Source organism: Herpailurus yagouaroundi, unplaced genomic scaffold, assembly GCF_014898765.1.
Source record: "Herpailurus yagouaroundi ecotype Mexico unplaced genomic scaffold, PumYag 210, whole genome shotgun sequence".
In the NCBI taxonomy this organism is placed as follows: Eukaryota; Metazoa; Chordata; class Mammalia; order Carnivora; family Felidae; genus Herpailurus; species Herpailurus yagouaroundi.
This window is the reverse complement of record NW_024412441.1, coordinates 16,558,691-16,580,992: the sequence shown is the minus strand read 5'-3', so window position 1 is coordinate 16,580,992 and position 22,302 is coordinate 16,558,691. Positions and strand designations below refer to the sequence as shown.

Genomic DNA, 22,302 nt, shown 5'->3' with positions numbered 1-22,302 from the left:
GTTTTCTTTTTACCTTTTGCAGTTAGGTCTTTGATTCATTTTAAACTAATTTTTGTAATATGGTATGAAGTAGTGGGTTCAATTTCATTCTTTTGTGTGTAACTATCCAGTTATCCCAGCATAGCTCAGCAGCTTTAAATTTTAGAGTTATGTTTAACCAGTAAATTATTAACATTTAGAATATATAAGTCCTAAAAATCAATAGGAAAAAGACAAACAACCCTATAGAAAACTAAACAAAGGCATTTCACAGAAGGGGAGAAGCAAATGGCTTACAAACATGTAAAAAGATGCTCAATTACATTAGCCATCAGAAAAATGCAAGATGAAACCACAAGATACTACTTTATATTGCATAAACTTTTAAAATCTGACAAGGGCAAGTTCTGGTGATGATATAATACACCACAACTCTCATAATTTATTGGTAGGAATGTAATTTAAAAATCTATTTGGCATCATCTAGTTAAACTGAGGATACACATATTTTATGACTAGACTATTATCCTTTTTTGTTTACCACAAACCCCTAGACATGTCTAATAGAAGATATACATATGAGAGTGTTCACATCAGCATTACTTATTTAGAAAGAAGAAGTCCATCAACAGGAAAATGTACTAATAAATTGCAGTAAACTTGTATAATACATATGGTACTATTTATATAAAATTCAAAATCATGTAGAAGTAAATAATACATTGCTTAAATGATATATACATGGGTGGCAAAATCTAAGTGAAATAAAGATGAAAGACTGACATAATATATAGGACAGTAATTATACGGCAAGGGGAGGGAGCCAGGATAAAGGAGAGGCTTCAAAGGTATGGGTGCTGTTGTACTTCTTAAGTTGTGTATTATCACCTAGCTTGGGAATAAAACTTGTGAAATTTTTATACTATTACTATTTAAATCCCAAATATATTTAAATATTTTTTGTATGCGTGAAAAATTTCACAAAGTTTTTAAATGCCTTGAATTTAAAAAATCCTGTACATGAGGGGACCTTGGGTGGCTCAGTCGGGTTAAGAATCCGACTTCAGCTCAGGTCATGATTTCACGGTTTATGAGTTCGAGGCCTGCCATTGGCTCTCTGCCGTCAGCGCAGAGCCTGCTTCAGATCCTCTTTCATCCTCTTTGCCCTTCCCCCACTTGCTCGCTCACTCTTTCTCCAAAATAAAAAAACATTAAAAAATGAATAAAATAAATCCTGTACATGAACTCCCCACTTTACCCGAAGTGCAAACCTCTTCCTCTCATGTATCAGGGTCTCCTTTCGAACCCAGGCCTGAAGCAACTAGAGTGGGTAATTGCCATCTTCCATGGCACTGTCACCTCTCTATCCCCAAATCCATGGCCACGTTTCCACCAGAACTACCCAGGGCCTCCTAATTTTTTCCCATTATTACTTCTCTTTTTCACAGCATTTTTGCCATCTTGGAGAGAACAACTTTTAATACTCTTCCTACATCTGACCTCTCTCTCTTTTTAAATAAAAATCCGTATCTGTCCTCACAATTCCAAAATGAAGATTTACTAGCACAAAAGTAAATACATGAGTCCTCAACAAATATTCATTGGAAGTCACTAGGCCTCAGCCAACTTAGACCCTAGGTCTTGGAACCGGCTATGGGAAGAGTAAAAGGCAGGAGTGGGACAGCCAGTGAAAGCATGAGCCCTGACAAACAAAGGAACCCTGCTCTATATAGAAACAGCAAAGATGATCTGGCTGTAGATACAGTAAAATTTCTGCAAAAAAAAAAAAAAAAAGCACAATTTTTGGCAGAGAAAGAGGTCCTATTTAAGTAAGAGCTGTATTAATATACATTTGTATATGTACTTATTTAACACAAACCCTCTGTGTAGAAACAGTGTCATAGCTGAGTAAACTATTTACTTGCAAAAGAGAAATTCATGTATTCTCATATGCTGGTAAACTCTTAAATAAGAAACACCAAGTAAATGTTTAACCACTAGCAATGCTAACTAAATGAATAGTGAGAAAGATACTGGTTTTGATAAGCGACAGCAAAAGGTCATTTATTCAATACAAACCCATTAATGTGTTCCTTTCCACCACAATAGCAGATGTATCTCCATCACTACATGCAGCTTGTTGAGTTTGTAAGTAGGCAGACAGAGATGAGGGGAGGGCATTCTGCCAGATTAAGAAGTTCAGCAGGTAGGAAGCTGTCACACAGTCATATGGCTTGGTGCTTGTGCTGAGCTCCAGTGCTGCCTGGAATAAGCCTTGCAGTTTCTCCGAATCCTAGAATAAATCACAGACTCAGTAACTGTCACTGAAACATTTCTTTGATTTGAAGGAATAGTACATATTTAAAAACAGAGCCTGCCACATTACTGTACTCAGTATAAACATTAATTCAATTCCCTTTCTCCCTGAATATAGGTTAGACTTTTTATTATAGTAATTATTGATTATTATTCAGCTCTAATGATGAGGATCTTGAATGTAATTTCTTTGGGAAATTCAATATTGATAATGCTTTTCTTTTTTATTTTATTTTATTTTTTTTTTTTTTTCAACGTTTATTTATTTTTGGGACAGAGAGAGACAGAGCATGAACGGGGGAGGGGCAGAGAGAGAGGGAGACACAGAATCGGAAACAGGCTCCAGGCTCTGAGCCATCAGCCCAGAGCCTGACGCGGGGCTCGAACTCACGGACCGCGAGATCGTGACCTGGCTGAAGTCGGACGCTTAACCGACTGCGCCACCCAGGCGCCTCAATGCTTTTCTTTTTTAAAGCACCTCTTTCTCCAGCAGAAATATGCTTTTCCTGTAGAAATGGCCAGATCATCTTTGTTATTTCCACATGGAGTTTTTTGTACACTGAAGTTTATTTTACCTGTGTTGTGTCCACACAAAAGGACAAATCCACCAGGCTATTCCTGGTGAAAATCCATGTATATGTGTAAAAAATAAAGTGCTCATATCAGCCTCAGAAATTCTGCATCAGAGCTCCCCTACCTCTATCTCATAGAAACATCCACTCACATGTCCGTCCTAACGAAGAAAAAGGACAGTTCACTGTAACATGCATGGAAAGGCACTGGGCTGAAGTCAGGAGATGTGGGTCCTAGTTCCAAATCCATAGTAGACAGATTGCATATTCAGTACACTGGGACTTAGGGTTTCATGGCTCAATTATATTAATTCTACTAGGATTATTCCAGAACTGTCTAATACAAGGGGAAAAAAATCATTATAAACTTAATTTTTAATTTGGTTATAGGTATATCGATATTTAATTTAATTGGAAATCTATTTATTTCTAACAGGTAACAAACATACTGATTCAAATACCTATTTCTTTCAGTTTAAATTCTTTGCCATTTGATGTGTTTAATTTTCTGTGACCTAAAAAACTTAAAGATAGGGGCCAAAAGCTCAAATCTAAATAAATATTAGAAAGAACCAATTGAGCACCTAAGCCATTTTTTTGTAACTTACAGTTAAGTCCCAGAATTGCTTAACTAACAATTAGTAAGAAACACAATACATGGCCTTTGGAGTCTAAAATATCTTTGTTCTATCATCTGAGGTCAGTAAAAATATAATATAAAGACCTTGGACATGTAGCTCCACAAGAAAAAAGGGCAACAGACTATCTGAGTAGTAAAACCATGTATTACAAAGATATGCCATCAAAAACATATATACACAGAAAAAATATATATATACATATATATACACACACAGGTCCTTAGAGAGAATAGTTAGGATTTAAAAACGTTTTAAAGTTACATCAAAGCACCAAGTCTTTCATATAGGTGCTATAATATACCCTCCCCACACAAGATATTCTCGAAATATTTGCCAAGTATGAGTCATCTATATGATACAAGGCTTCAGTGTGATGAATGGTAAGGGGCAAGGAGGATGGGAAGGTGGGAGAAGAGAAAGGAAACAGAGGAAGAGAAAGCATCTCCTGTAAAAACTCTATATGGTACAAAAGTTTGAAGCCTAAGCACCAAAAGAAGCTTCTGCTTAGCAGGGCACCTGAACGATGCTCTAAGATACTGCAATGCAATCTAGAAGCCAATGAAACAGACACCTTGTGCTCTCTGACATGCGCTCCTATAGAATCCCATTGTATCTATAAGCTGTCCCGCCCTAAATAGAGCCTAACAGCCAGAGAACAGACTATGGCTCAGCTGCAGCCCCTGTAGGCACCTTTGGCCTCCATACAGTTCTAACAGAAAGCCATAGCAAAGCTCTGGAGCCAGTGAATCCACAGCTACTGGTGGTCACAGCCTCAGAATATACCTCAAGGGCAGAGCCAAGCACCCCATGTTGTGCCATCACTCCTAGCCCACCTTCACTTCTCATCCTACAGCTAGAAGTGCCAGTTGTCAGGAAGAGACAACTTCTCTTAGGGGCTGGGGCTGGGGTAGGAGGCCAAGGAAGAGAACTGTTGTTAACTTCAAGCGCTCTGAGTTTCAGTCTCAGTTTAGCTACTGCTTGTTGGAAGATCAGAAACATGTTCTCTACCTCACTTACACTCAGCTTCCCAGTCAACTTGGCAAGGATGTTATCTCAAAACACTCAAGTTACTGTAAGTGATGTGTTTGGACCGAATATTAACATGTCCACGGGAACTGGGGAGACCGTAGTTAACTGAAATCTACGAAAAATCTTGTGGGTAATAAAACCTACTGCTTCTTACACCTCCTTTTTTCATCAAAACAATAAAAAAAGCAAAGCTCACAGATGTGGACTTTGTTTTCTCTTATGGTATTTCCTCCTTCCCTACCATCCATCCCTACCTACCACCCTGCAACAGTATACGTATGATAACTGAAATAGTCAGAAGATGTGAGAAGGCAGACGCAAAGAGCCTGGACAATCCACAGATTGCTTTATTTGCTGCTAAAACTAGAAAGCTTTCATGCATATACCACATTTACATCTATATAGGAAAAGATCAAAGACCTGGAATTGTACAACTGTTTTTGGTAACTTCATCAGAAGATCAAATGCTAAAATTTTCACTTCTTCAAAAGTACTGGTAAAACATTCCATTAGTGTTTGGAAACGACCGACATCGATATCATGACTCAGCTGATACACTGTTTGGACTTGACCTAAAAAAAGAAAAAGATTTAAAAGTGAATAAAAGAGGGAGGCAACTCTTCATCTCACCAAGCCTCACCTTGGGTGTAGAGCTTACTTTAAAAGGTAAATAAATAAAGGTGTTTGGGTGGCTCAGTTGGTTAAGCGACCAACTTTGGCTTAGGTCATGATCTCACAATTCATGAGTTTGAGCACCACATCAGGCTCTGTGCTAATAGCTCAGAGCTTGGAACCTGCTTCAGATTCTGTCTCCCTCTCTCTCTCTGCCCCTCCCCTGCTCACACTCTGTCTCCCTCTCCCTCAAAAATAAATAAACATTAAAAAAATTGTTTTAATAAATAAATAATAATTTTTTAAGTTAATAAAAGAAAAAGGAAATCAACATGTTTAAATTATTTGGTCAAATTTAAAGAAAAATTCACACTTCACAGTTTATCCATAGTAGCATATAAAAGAATAATTTGTCCTTTATTTACTAAAATGATAAAATAATAAAGTTCCCCAAATAAAAAATACTTTTTAAATTTTTGTTTAAAACCATTCTCTTGCAAAGATTATGTTGTATATAAAAGATCCCAAAGTTGGTTTTTAAATAAATAAAAACAAATAAATTTCGGAATTCATCTTTTAAAAAATCTTTGTAAAATGTCTTGATCTGGAATCCAAAGTCCTACCATCTTAGTTAAATCAATGCAGAAAAATCAATGACATATCCTAATAGAATCACAGAGCATCAAAGATAAAGAAGGAATCTTTTGGTCATTCAGACACAAAATTCATCTACAAAATGGAAAAAAAATTAAGCTGGCTTTATTCTTTGCCTTAGCAACACGTGAGGCTAGAAGACAGTGGAGCAATGCTTACAACATCCTCAGGGAAAGTTGTGGTGAAAAATTATACATCAAAATCCTATTCCAGCATCATGTGTAACAGCAACATAAGCATTTCTGGAGGTATAAGAAATTAAGAACTACATTTCCCCAAAAACTCTTCTCAAAGAAAAGATGAATTTCAGCCAACCAAGAAATGAACAGAAAAACTATCACAAAAGAATGATGGTAGTCACCAAGTCCACTTAAATCTAAGATTAAGACTAAACAACTATGGGAATAATGGGCTTCACAGCAGAATGTAAAGAACACTTAACAAATTAACCACTGATAATACCTGAAAACATTCCTATGTTAATTTGAGGCATGATATTCAATATGATGTGCATTTCTTATTTAATCTTAACAAGTTAGTGGAACCCTGTGAAACTCCTAGAGCAAGTAAATCAAGTTTTTGTCATTTATTTACACCTCAGTTCAAATTTGCTTCTTTTCCAACTCAGATGCTTTTAATTTCTTTTTCTTGCTTTACTGCTCTGGCTAAAGCTTTCAGTACAATGGTGATCAGTAGTGGTCAAAGTGGACATCTGTATCTTGTTCCTGATCACAGAGGAAAGGCTTTCGATCTTTCACCATTAGGTATGGTGCGATTTTCATGAATGTCCTTTATCCTATTAAGAAAGCTCCCTTCGGGGCACCTGGGTGGCTCAGTAGGTTGAGCATCTGACTTTGGCTCAGGTCATGATCTCAAGGTCCTTGAGTTTGAGCCCCGAGTCGGGCTCTGTGCAGACAGCTTGGAGCCTGGAGCCTGCTTTGGATTCTGTGTCTCCCTCTCTCTCTGCACCTCCCCAACCCCCCCCACCCCGACCCCGCTCGTGTGTGTCTCTGTCTCAAAAATACATAAATGTTCAAAACAACTGAAAGCAAGCAAGCAAGCAAGCAAGCAAGCAAGCAAGCTCCCTTCTATTCCTAGTTTCCTAAGTGTTATTTATCATGACAGGGCACTGCTGAATTTTGTCAACACTTTTCTGCATCAATACAGATTATCATGTTTTTTTTTTCCCCTTCATTTTAATGTGTGTATTACATTGACCCCCTTTTTTTTTTTTTTTTTTTATGTTAAACCACCCTTGCATTCCTGGAATAAATTCCACTTAATTAGCTATGGGTATAATACTTTCAATATGCTGTTGGGTTTGGTTTGCTAATATTCTGTTGAGAATTTTTATATTTATGTTTATAAGGGATACCAGCCTATAGTTTTCTTGTGGTATCTTTGTCTGGCTTTGGTATCAGGGTGATGCTGGCTCCACAGAATGAGTCTGGAAATGTTCCCTTCTGTCCAATTTTTTGGAAGAGTCTGAGAAGGGCTGATTTTAAGTCTTTAAATGTTTGGTAGAATTAGCAGTGGAGCCACTCCCTCTAGACTTTTCTTTGCTGATACACTTTTGATTACTGACTCCATCTCTTATTTGCTACACATAACAAATTCTCTGTTTAAGTCAGTAACTTTATGTTTCTAGGAATCTGTCCATTCATCTAAGTTATCCAATTTATTGAAAATACAATTATTCATAGTATTGTCTTATAATCATTTTTATTTCTATAAGGTCAATAGAATAATGTCCCTGCTTACATTTCTGATCGTAAGTTATTTGCACCTTCTTTTGTTTTTTTCTTGTAGCTAAAATTTTGTCAATTTTGTTGACCTTTTAAAAAAACCAACTTAAAAAAAAAAACCAACTTTGGTTTCATTGATTCTCTATAATGTTTTCCTATTCTCCATTTCACTCATTTATCATATTATTATTTCCTTCCTTCTGCTAATTGTGGGCTGTTTGCTCTTCTTTTTCTAATACCTTGAGGTGTAAAGTTAAGTTATTGATTTGAGATCATTTCTCTGTTTAATGTAGGCGTTTACAGCTGTAAATCTCCCTATAAGCTTTTGCTTCATCCCGTAAGTTCTGGTAAATCGTACTTTGGTTTTCATTCATCTCAAAGTATTTTCTAATCTCCTTTGTGATTTCTTCTTTGACCTGCTGCTCGTTTAGGAGCTTTGCTCAAATCTGAAACCATCTCTGACACCACGGACGGAAACAGCTTCCCATCCTAGCAGACACTCAATATTCCCCCCACTTTCCTTCCTGAAATATTTTTTCATAATACTTCTCTCATCTGAAATTCTATACATTACTTGTTAATTTATTGTCTGTCTCCCTTCACTGAAATATCTAAGCTCAAAAATAGGAAGCATTTTGGGGCACCTGGGTGGCTCAGTCTGTTGACCATCCAACTCTTGGTGTTGGCTCAGGTCATGATCCCAGGTTGTGAGAGTGAACCCCACATTGGGCTCTGTGCTAGGCATAGAACCTGCTTAGGATTCTCCCTCTCTCCTTCTCCCTCTGCCCTTCCCTGCCCATGCTCACTCTCTCTTGCTCTCTCCCAAATAAAAAAAAAATTTTTTTTAATAGGAACCATTTTGCTTTGTACACTGCATATCCTTGGCTGCTTGACATGTAATAAGCACTGAAGAAGTATTTGCTGAGCAAACCCTTTTAATATAACTGTGGAATCCAATTTTGCACCATGAATACCATGACATTTTACTCTCAGTGAAAAAGGAACATGTGGCTTATTCTTCTTGAACTTAAGATATATATACTTGAGTAAAGGCAGAAACCATTTTGACTAATCCCACATCAGTAAAATAAAATAAAAACCCACATTCAAGTTCTTAAGATAAATATGAAGAATGAATTTATGTTTCCCACACTGTATTTCACAGCCATGCCTCTTTGGCCTCCTTTACAGTTAATGGGTAAAGTGTGGCCTGCTCCATTTGCATTACCCTCCAGTTGTTTAATTAACATAATTACTGTGATATCAGTCATTATATGTGATTCACTCATTAGGAAGATGACTCAGGTTTTTCACTTTTAAAGTACATTTAAATATATTAAACTACTCACAGAGCCTGGGTGGCTCAGTTGGTTAAATGCCTAACTCTTGACTTGGGTTCAGGTCATGAGTTCAAGCCCCAAATCCAGCTCTGTGCTGGTAACGCAGAGCCTGCTTGGGATTCTTTTTCTCTCTCCCTCTCTCTCTGCGCCTCCCCTGCTTGCACGTGTTCCCTTTGTCTCTCAAAATAAATAAACTCTAAAAAATAATAATAAAATTAACTAAACTACTCTCTCAATTAAAAAAATAACAATATTGGGGTGCCTGTGTGGCTCAGTCAGGTTAAGCACCTGATTCTTGGTGTCAGCTCAGGGCACGGTCTCATGGTTCGGGAGTTCGAGCCCTGCATGGGGCTCTGCACTGCCTGCTTGAGATTCCCTCCTTCTCTCTTTGCCCCTCCACCATGCACTCTCTCTCTCTCTCTCTCTCTCTCAAATAAATAAACTTTAAAAAGTTACCAATATTAATTCAGCCTACTATTATTGCCATACACCTAGGTGCAACTATAACTACACTAAACACAGAAAAATTTTTGTTAAATGGATAATCATTCTCAGGTAAAACCTTATCTTCTAGGGGCTCAGTCAGTTGAGCGTCTGACTTCGGCTCAGGTCATGATCTCACAGTTCATGGGTTCACACCCCGTGTCAGGCTCTGTCCTGACAGCTCGGAGCGTGAAGCCTGCTTCGGATTCTGTGTCTCCCTCTCTCTCTGCACTTCCCCCTCTCATGCTCTCCCTCTCTCTCCTTCAAAACTAAATAAACATCAAAAAAATGTAAAAAACAAACAAACAAAAAACCTTATCTTCTAAATTAAGTTATAATACAACATAAATTCCTTAAACCGATGGGATAGCCCCGTATTCATTTTCTGTGCATAAAGTCACAAATTACCATAAACCTGGTGACTTAAAACCAGAGAAATCTATTTTTTCACAGTACTGGATCCATTTTGACTAATGTCCAGTTAGTCTGATATGAAGGTGCCAGTGGAGCCACACTCGCTCTGGAGGTTCTAAGAACTCATTGCTCACCTCTTCCAGCTTCTGATGGCTGCCAGTATTCCATGGCTTGAAGCCATATCACTCCAATCTCCATGTCCACTGTTGACTCCTCCTCTTCTGTGTGTCACATCTCCCTCTGTTCCTCTCTAATAACAACAGCTGTGGTGGATTTAGGCCCACCCACATAATCAGGACTATCTTAAGACCCTTAACTTAATCATATCTGCAAAGGCCCGCTTTCTAGGTAAAGTTCACATTAACAGGTTCTAAGGATTTGATGCTATCTTTTGTAGGTCGAGCTTGGGCCTACCACACTTACCTTAATCAGGTGATCAAATTAATTACCATGAATAACAGGACAAACAAGTATCATGTATCTCCTGATAACATGCCCTGAGAAGAGCACCACATTACTTATGCATTATACCTACCAAAAACGCACAACCTGAATCAATCATGACGAAACAATAAGGCAAACCCAAATGGAGATACATTCTCTCAAAATGTTAATGTCACGAAATAAAAAACTTTCCAGATTAAGGGAGGCTTAAGAGGCATAACAGTGAAATGCAATGTGTGATCTGGGATTGGTTCCCGGATCACAGTAAAAATCTTTTTCTAAGAAAGGCCACTCATTGGGACAACTGGCAAATTTTGTTGTGGATTTTATAATAGATAATAGCATATCAACATTAAATTTCCTGAATTTGATCACTGTGTTGTGGTTAAAAAAAAAATAATGAAAGAGAGATAAACCAAATATAGCAAAATAATAACAACTGATGAATCTAGGTAGAGGGTACATGGCCGTTTGTGAACTATTCTTAAAACTTTGCTCTTGGTTTGAATCTTTTCACAACAAAAACTTGGGAAAAAAAATGGTGTTCTTTAAATGAAGCAGGGCTGCATGAACAGCAAAAACCATCCTCCTCCCTGCCAAAACATTACACTTTGCCTAAAAATTTAAACTAAAAATAATAATAACCCAATTACAGTGTAAAGCCTCCTGGTCCTCTGGCCATTCCCTCCAAAAGAACAGCTGAGCAGGATATTTTTCTATTTAACCACAGTCAAGGAACACTGAGCACAAACAAGAAATCCACATTAAAACGTACACACTTAATTAAGTGCAGGGATAAAAAGAACTATTTGTTGTCAGAAAGGAAAAGAACTGACTCAGAAGGAAGTTAAATGTTCATCCTCTTGAGTACCCCACAGGCGAAATAAAGGGTATCATTAAACCAGAATGCCTGGAAATGACATCCACATACTGTCTTTCTGAAACCAGACTGGGACTTATGAAACTGAGAGCATATAAGGGAAACCACATTTTAACCACAAAGACTCACTGAGGAATGTTTTACATAAAGAGGCTATTATTTTTTTTAAAGAAGCTATTATTTTTTTTAATTTTTAAAACTTAAAGGACAGATTGTACACTATCTGAAAACAGCAACACATGAATTGGGGGTTGAGAGAAGCCACTCTTCTCATCATAGGCATAATCCGTGAAAACTGCAGTTTTGGGTTGGCAAATAATGATCACTGAAAACAATTCCTCAGCCTTACGTCCCTAAATGACAAATTTAATTATGTCCAAGGAAGAATTATATAGTGAGAATAAAACCTCCTATAAGAACCTAAATAAAAGATGACAAAACTAAAACTTTAAGTAAGACAAAATGTTGAAAAAAGTATGTGTTTTGCAAGAAAAAAATACTTTTCTCTAAACATTATTGAAAGCTTACCTTCTGGGACTGGAAAAACTTCAGCTACTGAGCCTAAAATGGTTAAAGCTGAAAATCTAGTTGGGTAGGAAGAACCAGGAAACAGCGCTTCAAAAAGACTGTTGCAAATGGATGACATGAAATTCTAAAAAAAAAAAAAAAAAATTATAGTAAGTAACTTAACTCGTAATAGGTTATCTTCAAAGTAACACCTTTAAGAGTGGGGTTCTTTTTTTTTTTGGCAAACCATAAAAGACTCTTAAATACAGAGAACAAACAGGGTTGCTGGAGAGCTGTTGGGTGAGGGGATGAGCTAAATGGGCATTAAGGAGGGCAGTTGTTGGGATGAGCACTGGGTGTTATACATAAGTGATGAATAACTAAATTCTATTCCTGAAACCATTATTACACTATGTGTTAATTAACTGGGATTTGAATTAAAAAAAAAAAGAGTGGAGTTCTTTTTTTTTTTTTTTTTAATGTTTATTTATTTATTTTGAGAAGACAGAGACAGTGCAAACTGGGGAGGGGCAGAGAGAGAGGGAAACTCCAAGCAGGCTCCATGTCGCCAGCACAGAACTCGATATAGGACTCAAACCCATGAAGGAGTGAGATCATGACCTGAGCCAAACCCAAGAGTCAGACACTTAACTGACTGAGCTACACAGGTGCCCGAACTGGGCTTCTTTTTTAATTAACAGGGAAAATATTTTTTAAAACAATACTAGTTGTTCACTTCCTTGACAATTCAGATTGGTACCCTTGACCGTAACCCTCTCTCTATAGGGTCAAGGAGTACAATTTCTATTGTAGTCTATACAAGAAAAAAGTACACATTTTTAGTGAGAACAAGATCCATTCTGCTCTGACTTGTGCTAAAGCCGTACGAATATTGGTTTCTTCACCAGAGGCATTCGAGTATGTATATTTTTTAAAGTTTTTTTAATGACCCCCCCAAAATCCAATACATACTACTTTGATAAATTTGGTAAATACTTGATAAATGTGGCTCTAATGACACAGATCATAAAAAGACCCAACTATTCCACTGTATTCTATCTTCCCCTTTGAGACTCTGGCTCTACCATTCTCTTTATATAAATGTTAAGGAAAAAAATGGAAACTTTTAGTAAAATGCAATTTAAAAAAAAGCAAAATGGGAAATAGTTTATCCAAGATAAAGTCTTCTTCCTCTGGTTAAAATACTAATAATTATTACTATTTCTATATAAGACTGAAGAGAAAACTTAGAAGGAAAAGCTATGATTCTCAAGGATCTCATATACCACTATGCCCCAACAACATATAACTGAGCAGCACATACGCAGTTCTAGTCCCAACTGATTCCAGAAAGGACCTTGGCATTCATTTCTTTGGTCAATGACATACAATCATGGGGATTTATCGTGTAGGCCCTTACAAGCCCTAAGTAAGACTTTATTAGTCTATTAAATCTATTGGGTTTTGGGGTACCTGTGTGGCTCAGTCAGTTGAGCTTCCAACTCTTGATTTCAGCTCAGGTCATGGGATCGAGCCCCATGTTGGGCTCCACACTGAGTGTGGTGGAATCTGCCTAAGATTCTCTTTCTCTCTGGGGTACCTAGGTAGTTCAGTCGATTAAGCATCTGACTTTGACTCAGGTCATGATCTTGCGGTTGGTGAGTTCAAGTCCCACATCGGGTGAGCTTGAGCCCCACTTTGGATGAGCCCTGCTTCTCTCTCTCTCTGCCCCTCATGGGATTCTCTCTCTCTCTCTCCCTCTCTCTGCCCCTCACTCACTTGTTCCCTCTCTCTCTGTCTCAAGAAAAGAAAAAAAAAAAAAATTCTTTCCCTTCCACCCCCCCCGCCCCTCTCCCCTACTCGTGCTCTCTCTTTCAAAAAAAAAAATTTTTTTTTAAAACCTATTGGGTTTCAAAAAAAAATTAAGAAAATAAAAAACCTATTGGGTTTCAAAGCAATAGGGTAGTTATTGAAAGTATCCTAGTTAAAGTAGTTTTAATTATAAATGAATAGTATAGTATTCACATTAAAGGACAACAAGTTCATCCTTTAAGAATGATCTTATCCGGGACAGCGGGTGGCTCAATCGGTTGAGCGTCCAACTTCGGCTCAGGTCATGATCTCGCGGTTTGTGAGTTTGAGCCCCGCATCAGGCTCTGTGCTGACAGCTCGGAGCCTGCAGCCTGATTTGAATTCTGTCTCCCTCTCTCTCTGTCCCTCCTCTGCTCATACTCTGTCTCTCTCTGTCTCTCAAAAATAAATAAATGTTAAACACACACAAAAAAAGAATGATCTTATCCTGGGGTGCCTGGGTGGTTCAGTTGGTTGAGTGTCTGACTTCGGCTCAGGTCATGATCTTGGGTTCATGAGTTTGAACCCCAGATCAGGCTCTGTGCTGACAGCTCAGAGCCTGGAGCCTGCTTCTGATTCTGGGTCTCCCTCTCTCTCAGCCCTTCCACCACTTGTGCTCTGTCTCTCTTTCTCAAAAATAAACATTAAAAACATGTTTTTAAAAAAAGAATGATCTTATCCTAACTGTACTATCATTTATATTTTTAGAAATAGTTCTTTCTCTCAAGCAGACTCCCACAGGGAGGCATGGACCACAGTTCATACATTTATATCCCTAGTCCTAAGCATATTGTCCTATACATATAGGAGAAGCTCAATATATGTTCTTGTCACTTTTAACAGCTCCTAGTGAGGCTCCCAAATACCTTAGCCTAGCATTCAAAATCCCTTTAGATTACTCAGGTGTTTTCCCTACTTGCCTTTAAGACTTTTTGCCATGTTATAATTCAGGCTATTGAAAAATAACATTAAAATTGTTTAAAGTGATATATTTCAAATTACAAATATCTGTATGTTTAATTCTACTGTTATGCTACATTTTCATGCATAGAAGATGGAACACTTAGGTGACCAGAGAGGAAAGCCAACCACAGATTTGAAATTGGTTTCTATTTCCAGCTTTGTCACTTGTTAACTGTGTAACTACAAGTATGAAATTCCTGAACCTCCATGACATATCTCCTTATAGATAAAAACAAACAAACAAACAAAATACCTGTATTCCCTAGGGAAAAAAAGGAAACTTTATTTATACATACACACACAGTGTGTTAGTTAAGCTCTGTTTTGATTATTATAGCAAAAAAAGAAAATTGCTACCCATCCCCAACTTGATTCTCTAACTTATTTCCTGTTACTCAGCTCCTTTGGTCCTCCAAGTACCTTACGTGTCATTCACAAATTCTCCCTGCACTTTTTCACTCCCAAGCTTTCAAATAAGCAGGTATTAGGGAAAACACTATTCAGATTTTAGAAATAAGAGCAGATGTGGATAGGAATCTGGCTCTACCACTTAGTAGCTGAGGGACCTTGGGCAGGTTACTCAACTTTTCCAAGATGCAGTTTTCTCATTGTCTTGAAGTTTATTTATTTTGAAAGAGAGAGTGCAAGCAGGACAGGGGCACAGAGGGAGAGAGAATCCCAAACAGGCTCCGCACTGTCAGTGTAGAGCCCGATGCAGGGCTTGAACTCACAAACAGGGAGATCACGACCTGAGCCAAAGTTGGGCGCTTAACCAACTGAGCCACCCGGTCACCAGTTTTTTTTTTAATGTTTTATTTATTTTTTGAGAGAGAGAGACAGAGTGTGAGCGGGGGAGGGGCAGAGAGAGAGAGAGGGAGACAGAATCTGAAGCAGGCTCCAGGCTCTGAGCTGCCAGCACAGAGCCTGGTGTGGGGCTTGAACTCAAGAACTGTGAGATCATGACCTGAGCCAAAGTCAGAGGCTTAATGGACTGAGCCACCCAGGTGCCCCTGTCCTCTGAGTCTTAGAAGAAAATAAGAGCCTGCTTCTGAGAGGCTAGATTTGGAGTAAGAAATCAGTGAAAAACTCCTGATGGACAGAAATGGAAGGTTGTCAAGCTAAGCTTTGGCCCAGTCTAGAGCTTCTATGTCTGGGGTTCCATTCATCCCATTAGCACAGCACCCTGAAACCTAGTCCTACTCTTCACACTCCCTCCCAAATGGAATAGACTGGAAACTCCATAGCTGGACCACAGACCAGGAAGCACTAATATCAAGCCACTGTAGGTCATGTTAGTCTAAAGAAGAAGCAGACTCCGATATAGCAATCTTCTACCCTGGGGAGGGGTGGACGAGTTCAGGGCCAGCAATTACCTTTCTGTTAAAGTTCTAAATTAATGTAGCCCCCATTAAGCTGTAAATGATTGAAGTGAACCCATTACTGTTATTCTGTAACAGGACTCAAGTCCAGCACTGGTTCTATAACTCAGAGTACCTCAAGAGAAGTACCAAAGCGCCAGAAGGAATATGTAAAACCCAGATTGAAGGGGAAAAAAAGCACAGAAACGCTATTCACTACAAGACTTCCATTTATTTCCCTTTAACGTTTATTCATAATTGCTCTAGGTTTCGTAAAAATCCTTAAGTCCAGAAACAGGTCACCTACCTTATACTGCTGTAAAGATACAGAAGGGTGCTGTTTGGATAACTCATTCTCTGGCTCATGTTTGGATCTACTTTGCTCCAGTTTATAAAGCACCTGAGAACTCTCCTGTATCCTACAAAACAACTTTTGAGAAAAAGAAAAATAAAGGATATGTGAGTTCCATTCATCTTAAATGTCAGTCTAAAAAAAAGGCAAAGGACAAGTTTTCTACATTCTTTAGACTAAACCTCAGGCAAGGAGAGTACTGGTTTCTAAACTCTTAATATATTTATACAGTGTTTCTCTCTGACAGAAAATGAACACATATTTTTAAACTCCCCCCAAAAAAATCACTGCAAATCAGAATACAGTCATTAAACTACAGTTCTACTTCCTTTAGGTTGGCATGAAACTACAGATATACTCACTTCTATACTCTCCCAATTCTGCATCCCATAAATGTGGCATGTGATTAATTCAAGTGGAATTAGTCAACAGTCACCATCTCATGAGGCACTTAAATGGTAAAACTTCAAGGGCATCTTTCCTCCCCTCACCAAAGTTTTCTTAAAATACCTTTCACCCTGAAAGATCCATCACTACAGTATTTTTTTTACTTTCAAACATTAAAAAAAAAAAAAAAGAGCTCAAGTTTGATTTATTTTACACCAAAACGAAAGGACTTTATACCATGGACTTGAATCCCAAATGTAAACTTTAGGGAAATGGTTCACAGAAGGGCCATGAAGGGATGTGCAGTCCAATCCTATGACCATTATTCCCACATTCTCTCAAAATCTGAGCTCTTTTCAAAAATGATTTGTAGAGCAGAGTCCACCACTTTCCAATACTTTCTGATGAGAAATTCTACCTTTTTAAGAAGAGAACAAATCTGTTGTCGCACTCCTGGGGACTGACTGTTAAGATTGTATGCGATAAAGAATTGAATCCACTGCATTTCTTCTGTGGAAACGATTTCTGTACTTCGATTACTTTCACAAAGCAAGCCTAGCGTATCTATCCGTACCTAAAACACATCAAGCAATAAAACGTTACTTTTTCAATGAAATAAGCAAAATGTAAACTACTTGACATATTTATTTACCAAAAAAACAGTAAAACACAGTTTACCCACATGTACTTCAGAAAGGTTCCCTAAGGGGTGTGTGAGTGGCTCAGTCGGTTAAGTACCCAAATGTTGATCTCAGCTCAAGTCATGATCTCAGTTTGTGAGTTCAAGCGCCATGTAGGGCTCTGCACAGACAGTGTGGAGCCTGCTTGGGATTCTCTCCCTCCCTCTCCCACTGCTCCTCTGTTTGTGTGTGTACGCTCTCTCAAATAAATGAACTTAAAAAATGAAATAAAAATTTTTTTAAAAAAGACAGGTTTCCTAATCCCAAAGATCCTGTGGTTATATCCTATAAAATTATTTTATTAAATGTGTAAGTTGGGTATTTGCAAGTCAACAATCTTAAAGATTCTTATTCCATGGTAATGCTCAATTTCATTCTTTTTTCCTCTTTTTTCTCAGGGACTAGTCTACTCCAGGACCTTATCACTTCACTCTTAGATTACAGTTATGCACATCTTACCAGTCTTCTGGTTTCTTTTTGCTCTCACACTGGAAACTCATCTGTTTCCATTAATTCCACTTTTTTGCTGAAGGCAGAATGGCTCTGGTTCCTAGTTACCAACTGAGTGAAATCTGAAGTCTTCAACCTAGCATTGGAGGCCTCCATAAACACTCCACTCTTAGCAAACAATGTCCTGAATCATCCTCCTGACTTTGTTTTGTGTTCTCCCATTTTAGTATTTTTTTTTTTTTGTAAATCATTTTATTTTTTTTCATCACGATAACTATACTCCTTCATTCCCATCTCCTATTTCTCCCTTCCCCCAAATCACTTCGCCTCTGGTAACCATCTGGTTGTCACTGTAGTGAAAAGTCTGTTTCTTCGTTTGTCTCTTTTTTTTTTTCCCTTTGCTCATCTGTTTTATTTCTTAAATTTCCACATATGAGTGCTATCACATGATATATGTGTCTTTCTCTAAGTTTGTTTAGCATTATACTCTCTAGCTCTATCCATGTTGTTGTAAATGGTAAGATTTCATTCTTTTTTATGGCTGAGTAATATTGCATTGCATATATGTATATAATATATATACCACATCTTCTTTATCCATTCATCTATTGGACACTTCAGCTCCTTCCACAGTTTGGCTATTGTAAATAATGTTGCAGTAAACATCAGGTGCATGTGTCCCTTTGAATTAATGTTTTTGGATTTCTTGGGTAAATACCCAGTAGTGTGATTACTGGAAAATAGGATAGTTCTATTTTTAATTTTCTGAGGAACCTCCACACTGTTTTCCACAGTGGCTATACCAGTTTGCATTCCCACCAACAGTGCAAGGGGTTTCTTCTCCTCCACATCCTTGTCAACACTTGATGTTTCTTATGTTTGAGTTTGCTCATTCAGACAGGTGTGAGATAATATCTCATTGTAGTTTTGATTTGCATTTCCCTGATGATGAATCAGATGTTGAGCATCTTTTCATGTGTCTTTTGGCCATCTGAATGCCTTCTTTGCAGAAATGTCTGTTCATGTCTTCTGCCCATTTTTTGTCATTTTAAATTATTACTATGATTTCTCTTCTGCCCATTTTTAATTAGATTATTTGTTTTTTGAGTATTGAGTTATATCAGTTCTTTATATCTAACCTTTTATTGGATATGTCATTTGCAAATATCTTCTCCCATTCCATAGGTTGCCTTTTAGTTTTGTTGGTTATTTCCTTTGCTGTGCAGAAGCTTTTATTTTGATGTACTCCCAATAGTTCATTTTTGCTTTTGTTTCTCTTGCCTCAGGAGACCTATCTAGAAAAATGCTGCTATAGCCAACATCCAAGAGATTACTGCTTGTGCTCTCTTCAAGGATTTTTATGATTTCAGGTCTCACATTTAGGTCTTTAATCCATTTGAGTTTATTTTTGTTTAAGGTGAGAGCAAGTAGTACAGTTTCATTCTTTTGCATGGTGCTGTCCAGTTTTTCCAGCACCATTTGTTGAAGAGACTGTCTTTCCCATTGGATATTCTTTCCTGCTTTGTTGAAGATTAATTGACTGTATAATTGTGTGTTTATTTCTAGGTTTTCTATTCTATTCCATTGATCTATGTGTCTATTTTTATGCCAGCACCAAACTGTTTTAATTACTACCACTCTGTAATATAACTTGAAATGTGGAATTGTGATACCTCCAATTTAGTTTTTCTTTTCAAGATTGTTTTAGCTATTTGAGGTCTTTTGTGGGCTCCATACAAATTTTAGGATTGTTTGTTCTAGTTCTGTGAAAAATGTTGTTGGTATTTTGATAGATTGCATCAAATTTGTAGATTGCTTTGAGTAGTATAGACATTTTAACAGTATTAGTTCTTCCAACACATGAGCATGGAACGTCTCTCCATTTCTTTGCATCATCTTTAATTCCTTTCATCCATGCTTTATAGTTTTCACGGTATATTTTACTGTTTTTGGTGCAATTATAAATGGGATTGTTTTCTTAATTTCACTTTCTACTGCTTCATCATTAGTGTATAGGAATCCAACAGATTTCTGTACATTGATTTTCTATCCTGCAACTTTACTGAATTCATTTGTCAATTCTAGTGGTCTCCCATTTTGTGTACTGCTCCAACACTTCCTCTCCCTTAATCGCATTTATCACATTTCTAATCAACCACCACCTACTCTGCTCTAAGCTCCCCCCCAAATCCTAACCCATAAAAGCGCACTTATATATGAATAGTCTTCTAAGAGTTTCCACTTGTGTTACACAGGTTTTCTTATTCCTTCAACTAAAATTTAAATAGCCTGGGGGCGCCTGGGTAGCTCAGTCGGTTGAGCAACCGACTTCGGCTCAGGCCACGATCTCGTGGTTTGTGTGTTCGAGCCCTGCATCGGACTCACTGCTGTCAGCCTGTCAGCACAGAGCCCCGTTCGGATCCTCCGTCCCCTTCTCTTTACCCCTCCCCTGCTTGTGCTCTCTCAAAAATAAATATTTTTTATAAGTAAATAAATAAATAAAATTTAAATGGCCGGGATGCAAACTCTACACTTTTCACTTTCAATTTACCCTCCCTATGGACCCCTTAAAATAGTTCTGGGCTCAACAGAGGGGCCTCTATAGTGGACTGCTAACTGAATAAATGACTCAGGGATCTACTACATGTATGAAATTCTCAGACATTTTGTTTGCTTACTTGGCAGTGCTGATGAATTAAGCCTTGTTTTATTCTTGCGCTGGACACAAGGTTCCTCCAGACATCAGTTGCAGACCGAAGATGTCCATGAGCTCTAGCTGCTCGCAGACATGCCATCAAAGCTCCCAGAGCCCCTGCACTATTATAAGATCCTAAGGATGGAAAAGATTGTTGCCTCAAAAGCACAGTAACACAGACCACTACTGTGCTATATAACAAAACAACTACCACAATTTTCATTTGCAATTAACATTATATTTCCAGAAAAAAATTGTATTGTAAATTCTAACGTGAATTAAAGTTCCTATTCTAAGGGCACCTGGGTGGCTCAGTCGGTTAAGCAGCCAACTTCAGCTCAGGTCATGATCTCACGGGTTGTGAGTTCAAGCCCCACATCATCAGGTTCTGTGCAGATAGCTCAGAGCCTGGAGCCTGCTTCAGATCCTGTGTCTCCCTCTCTCTCTCTGCCCCTCCCCTACTCATGCTCTGTCTCTGTCTCTCTCTCAAAAATAAACATTAAAAAAATTTTAATAAATAAAGTTCCTATTATAAAAGAAACATTATTGAAAGAGATTTAATAGTTCTTGTGTCAATAACTTTCAGTAAGCATAATCCCCTTATGTTAACTTAAAGAAATCATTCTTGGGGCGACTTTCAGCCAAAATCAGGAAAAACACTTCAGTGGCCAAATATCATTTCTCTAAAAATAAACACTAACCCTCTGCATATTTTGGAGGTATTCTTCCTCCCTCATAAAAAAGACAAAAGGAGGATTATAAAGAACCTGGTGCTTGGGGTGTCTGGGTGGCTCAGGCAGATAAGCATCCGACTCTCTTGATTTCGACTCAGGTCATGATCTCACGGTTCATGAGATCAAGCTGTATGTGGGGTTCTATGCTGACAGCACAGACCCTGCTTGGGATCCTCTCTCTCCCTCTCTCTGCCCCTCCCCCACTCACATTGGCTCACGCTGTCTCTTAAAATAAATAAATGAACTAAAAAAAAAAAAAACACCAAAAAACCTAATGTGTTTGGAAGTTAGGATATCAGCCATTACTAACAGGACAGGGGGCTCAACCTCACAAGGTGCAATGATATAAAAATAGAGACTGCCTTATTTCAGAACAGATTCATGAATCTTGAACTTTAGATGGCTTCTCAGAAAGGCGGGAACAACTGTTGTTAAAAACTACAAATAATGAGAAAAAAAGCCCAACTACAAATAATGGCTTATTTTTGGGTATAGGAATCAGATTTTTCTAGCTACCTTGTGGTTACTGTTTGAAGTATTGAAAGTTTTCAACTATTTTTAGTTATAAGTTTTCTTAAACTGTGATGCAGGGTACCATATTCCTGCTTCGTTAAACAGAAAATAATAATTTTAAGATTTACATGATAGGGCTCTTGGACGGCTCAGTCGGTTAAGCATCCAACTTCAGCTCAGGTCATGATCTCACATGATTCACCACCCATGAATTCGAGCCCCACATTGGGCTCTGTGCTGGCAGCTCAGAGCCTGGAGCCTACTTCGGATTCTATGTCTCCCTCTCTCTGTCCCTCCCCAGCTCAAGTCTATCTCTCTCTCAAAAATAAATAAACATTAAAAAAAAATTTTTTTTTAAGATTTACATGATAAGTCAAGATCCATCATTTACATATTAATTACTGATTTATGCTTTAATGTAGTACTTCCTTCCAGGTTACTGAGTTTCAATGGAATGTTTACCCCTATTCTAATTGACTACAGATGGCTGTTTCTTGAGGTCACACATGTTCTACATATTTTTTTCTCTTTCCCAGAGACAAAAACTTGCTACTGTCAACTTAATCTGTCTTCATCCTTGCCTAAAACAATACTTAATTACTGTTTCAATCACTAGAATAAGGAACTTATATAAAACACTCACTTTTATTCCAGTCTGACAACCTAACAAATAACAACTCAGTAAAATGAGATAAAACTAGTA

General features: G+C 37.9%; 1 protein-coding gene across 7 annotated transcripts in view; it reads right to left on the bottom strand.

The window, feature by feature from the left end:
• The window catches only part of THADA (THADA armadillo repeat containing), a 329,917-nt gene that overhangs the window by 285,255 nt on the left and 22,360 nt on the right, over positions 1–22,302 (bottom strand). For all 7 annotated transcript variants that reach the window (XR_005784245.1, XM_040453897.1, XM_040453899.1 and 4 more), the window contains 6 exons: positions 20,336–20,487; positions 16,946–17,101; positions 16,096–16,218; positions 11,638–11,761; positions 4,958–5,109; positions 2,059–2,272 (listed from right to left, as the gene is read on the bottom strand). Coding sequence is in view for 6 of the 7 variants with exons in the window: in XM_040453897.1 (XP_040309831.1) it covers positions 2,059–2,272; positions 4,958–5,109; positions 11,638–11,761; positions 16,096–16,218; positions 16,946–17,101; positions 20,336–20,487 (921 nt within the window). In the remaining variant the exon portion in view is untranslated. The remainder of the gene's footprint in view (positions 1–2,058; positions 2,273–4,957; positions 5,110–11,637; positions 11,762–16,095; positions 16,219–16,945; positions 17,102–20,335; positions 20,488–22,302) is intronic.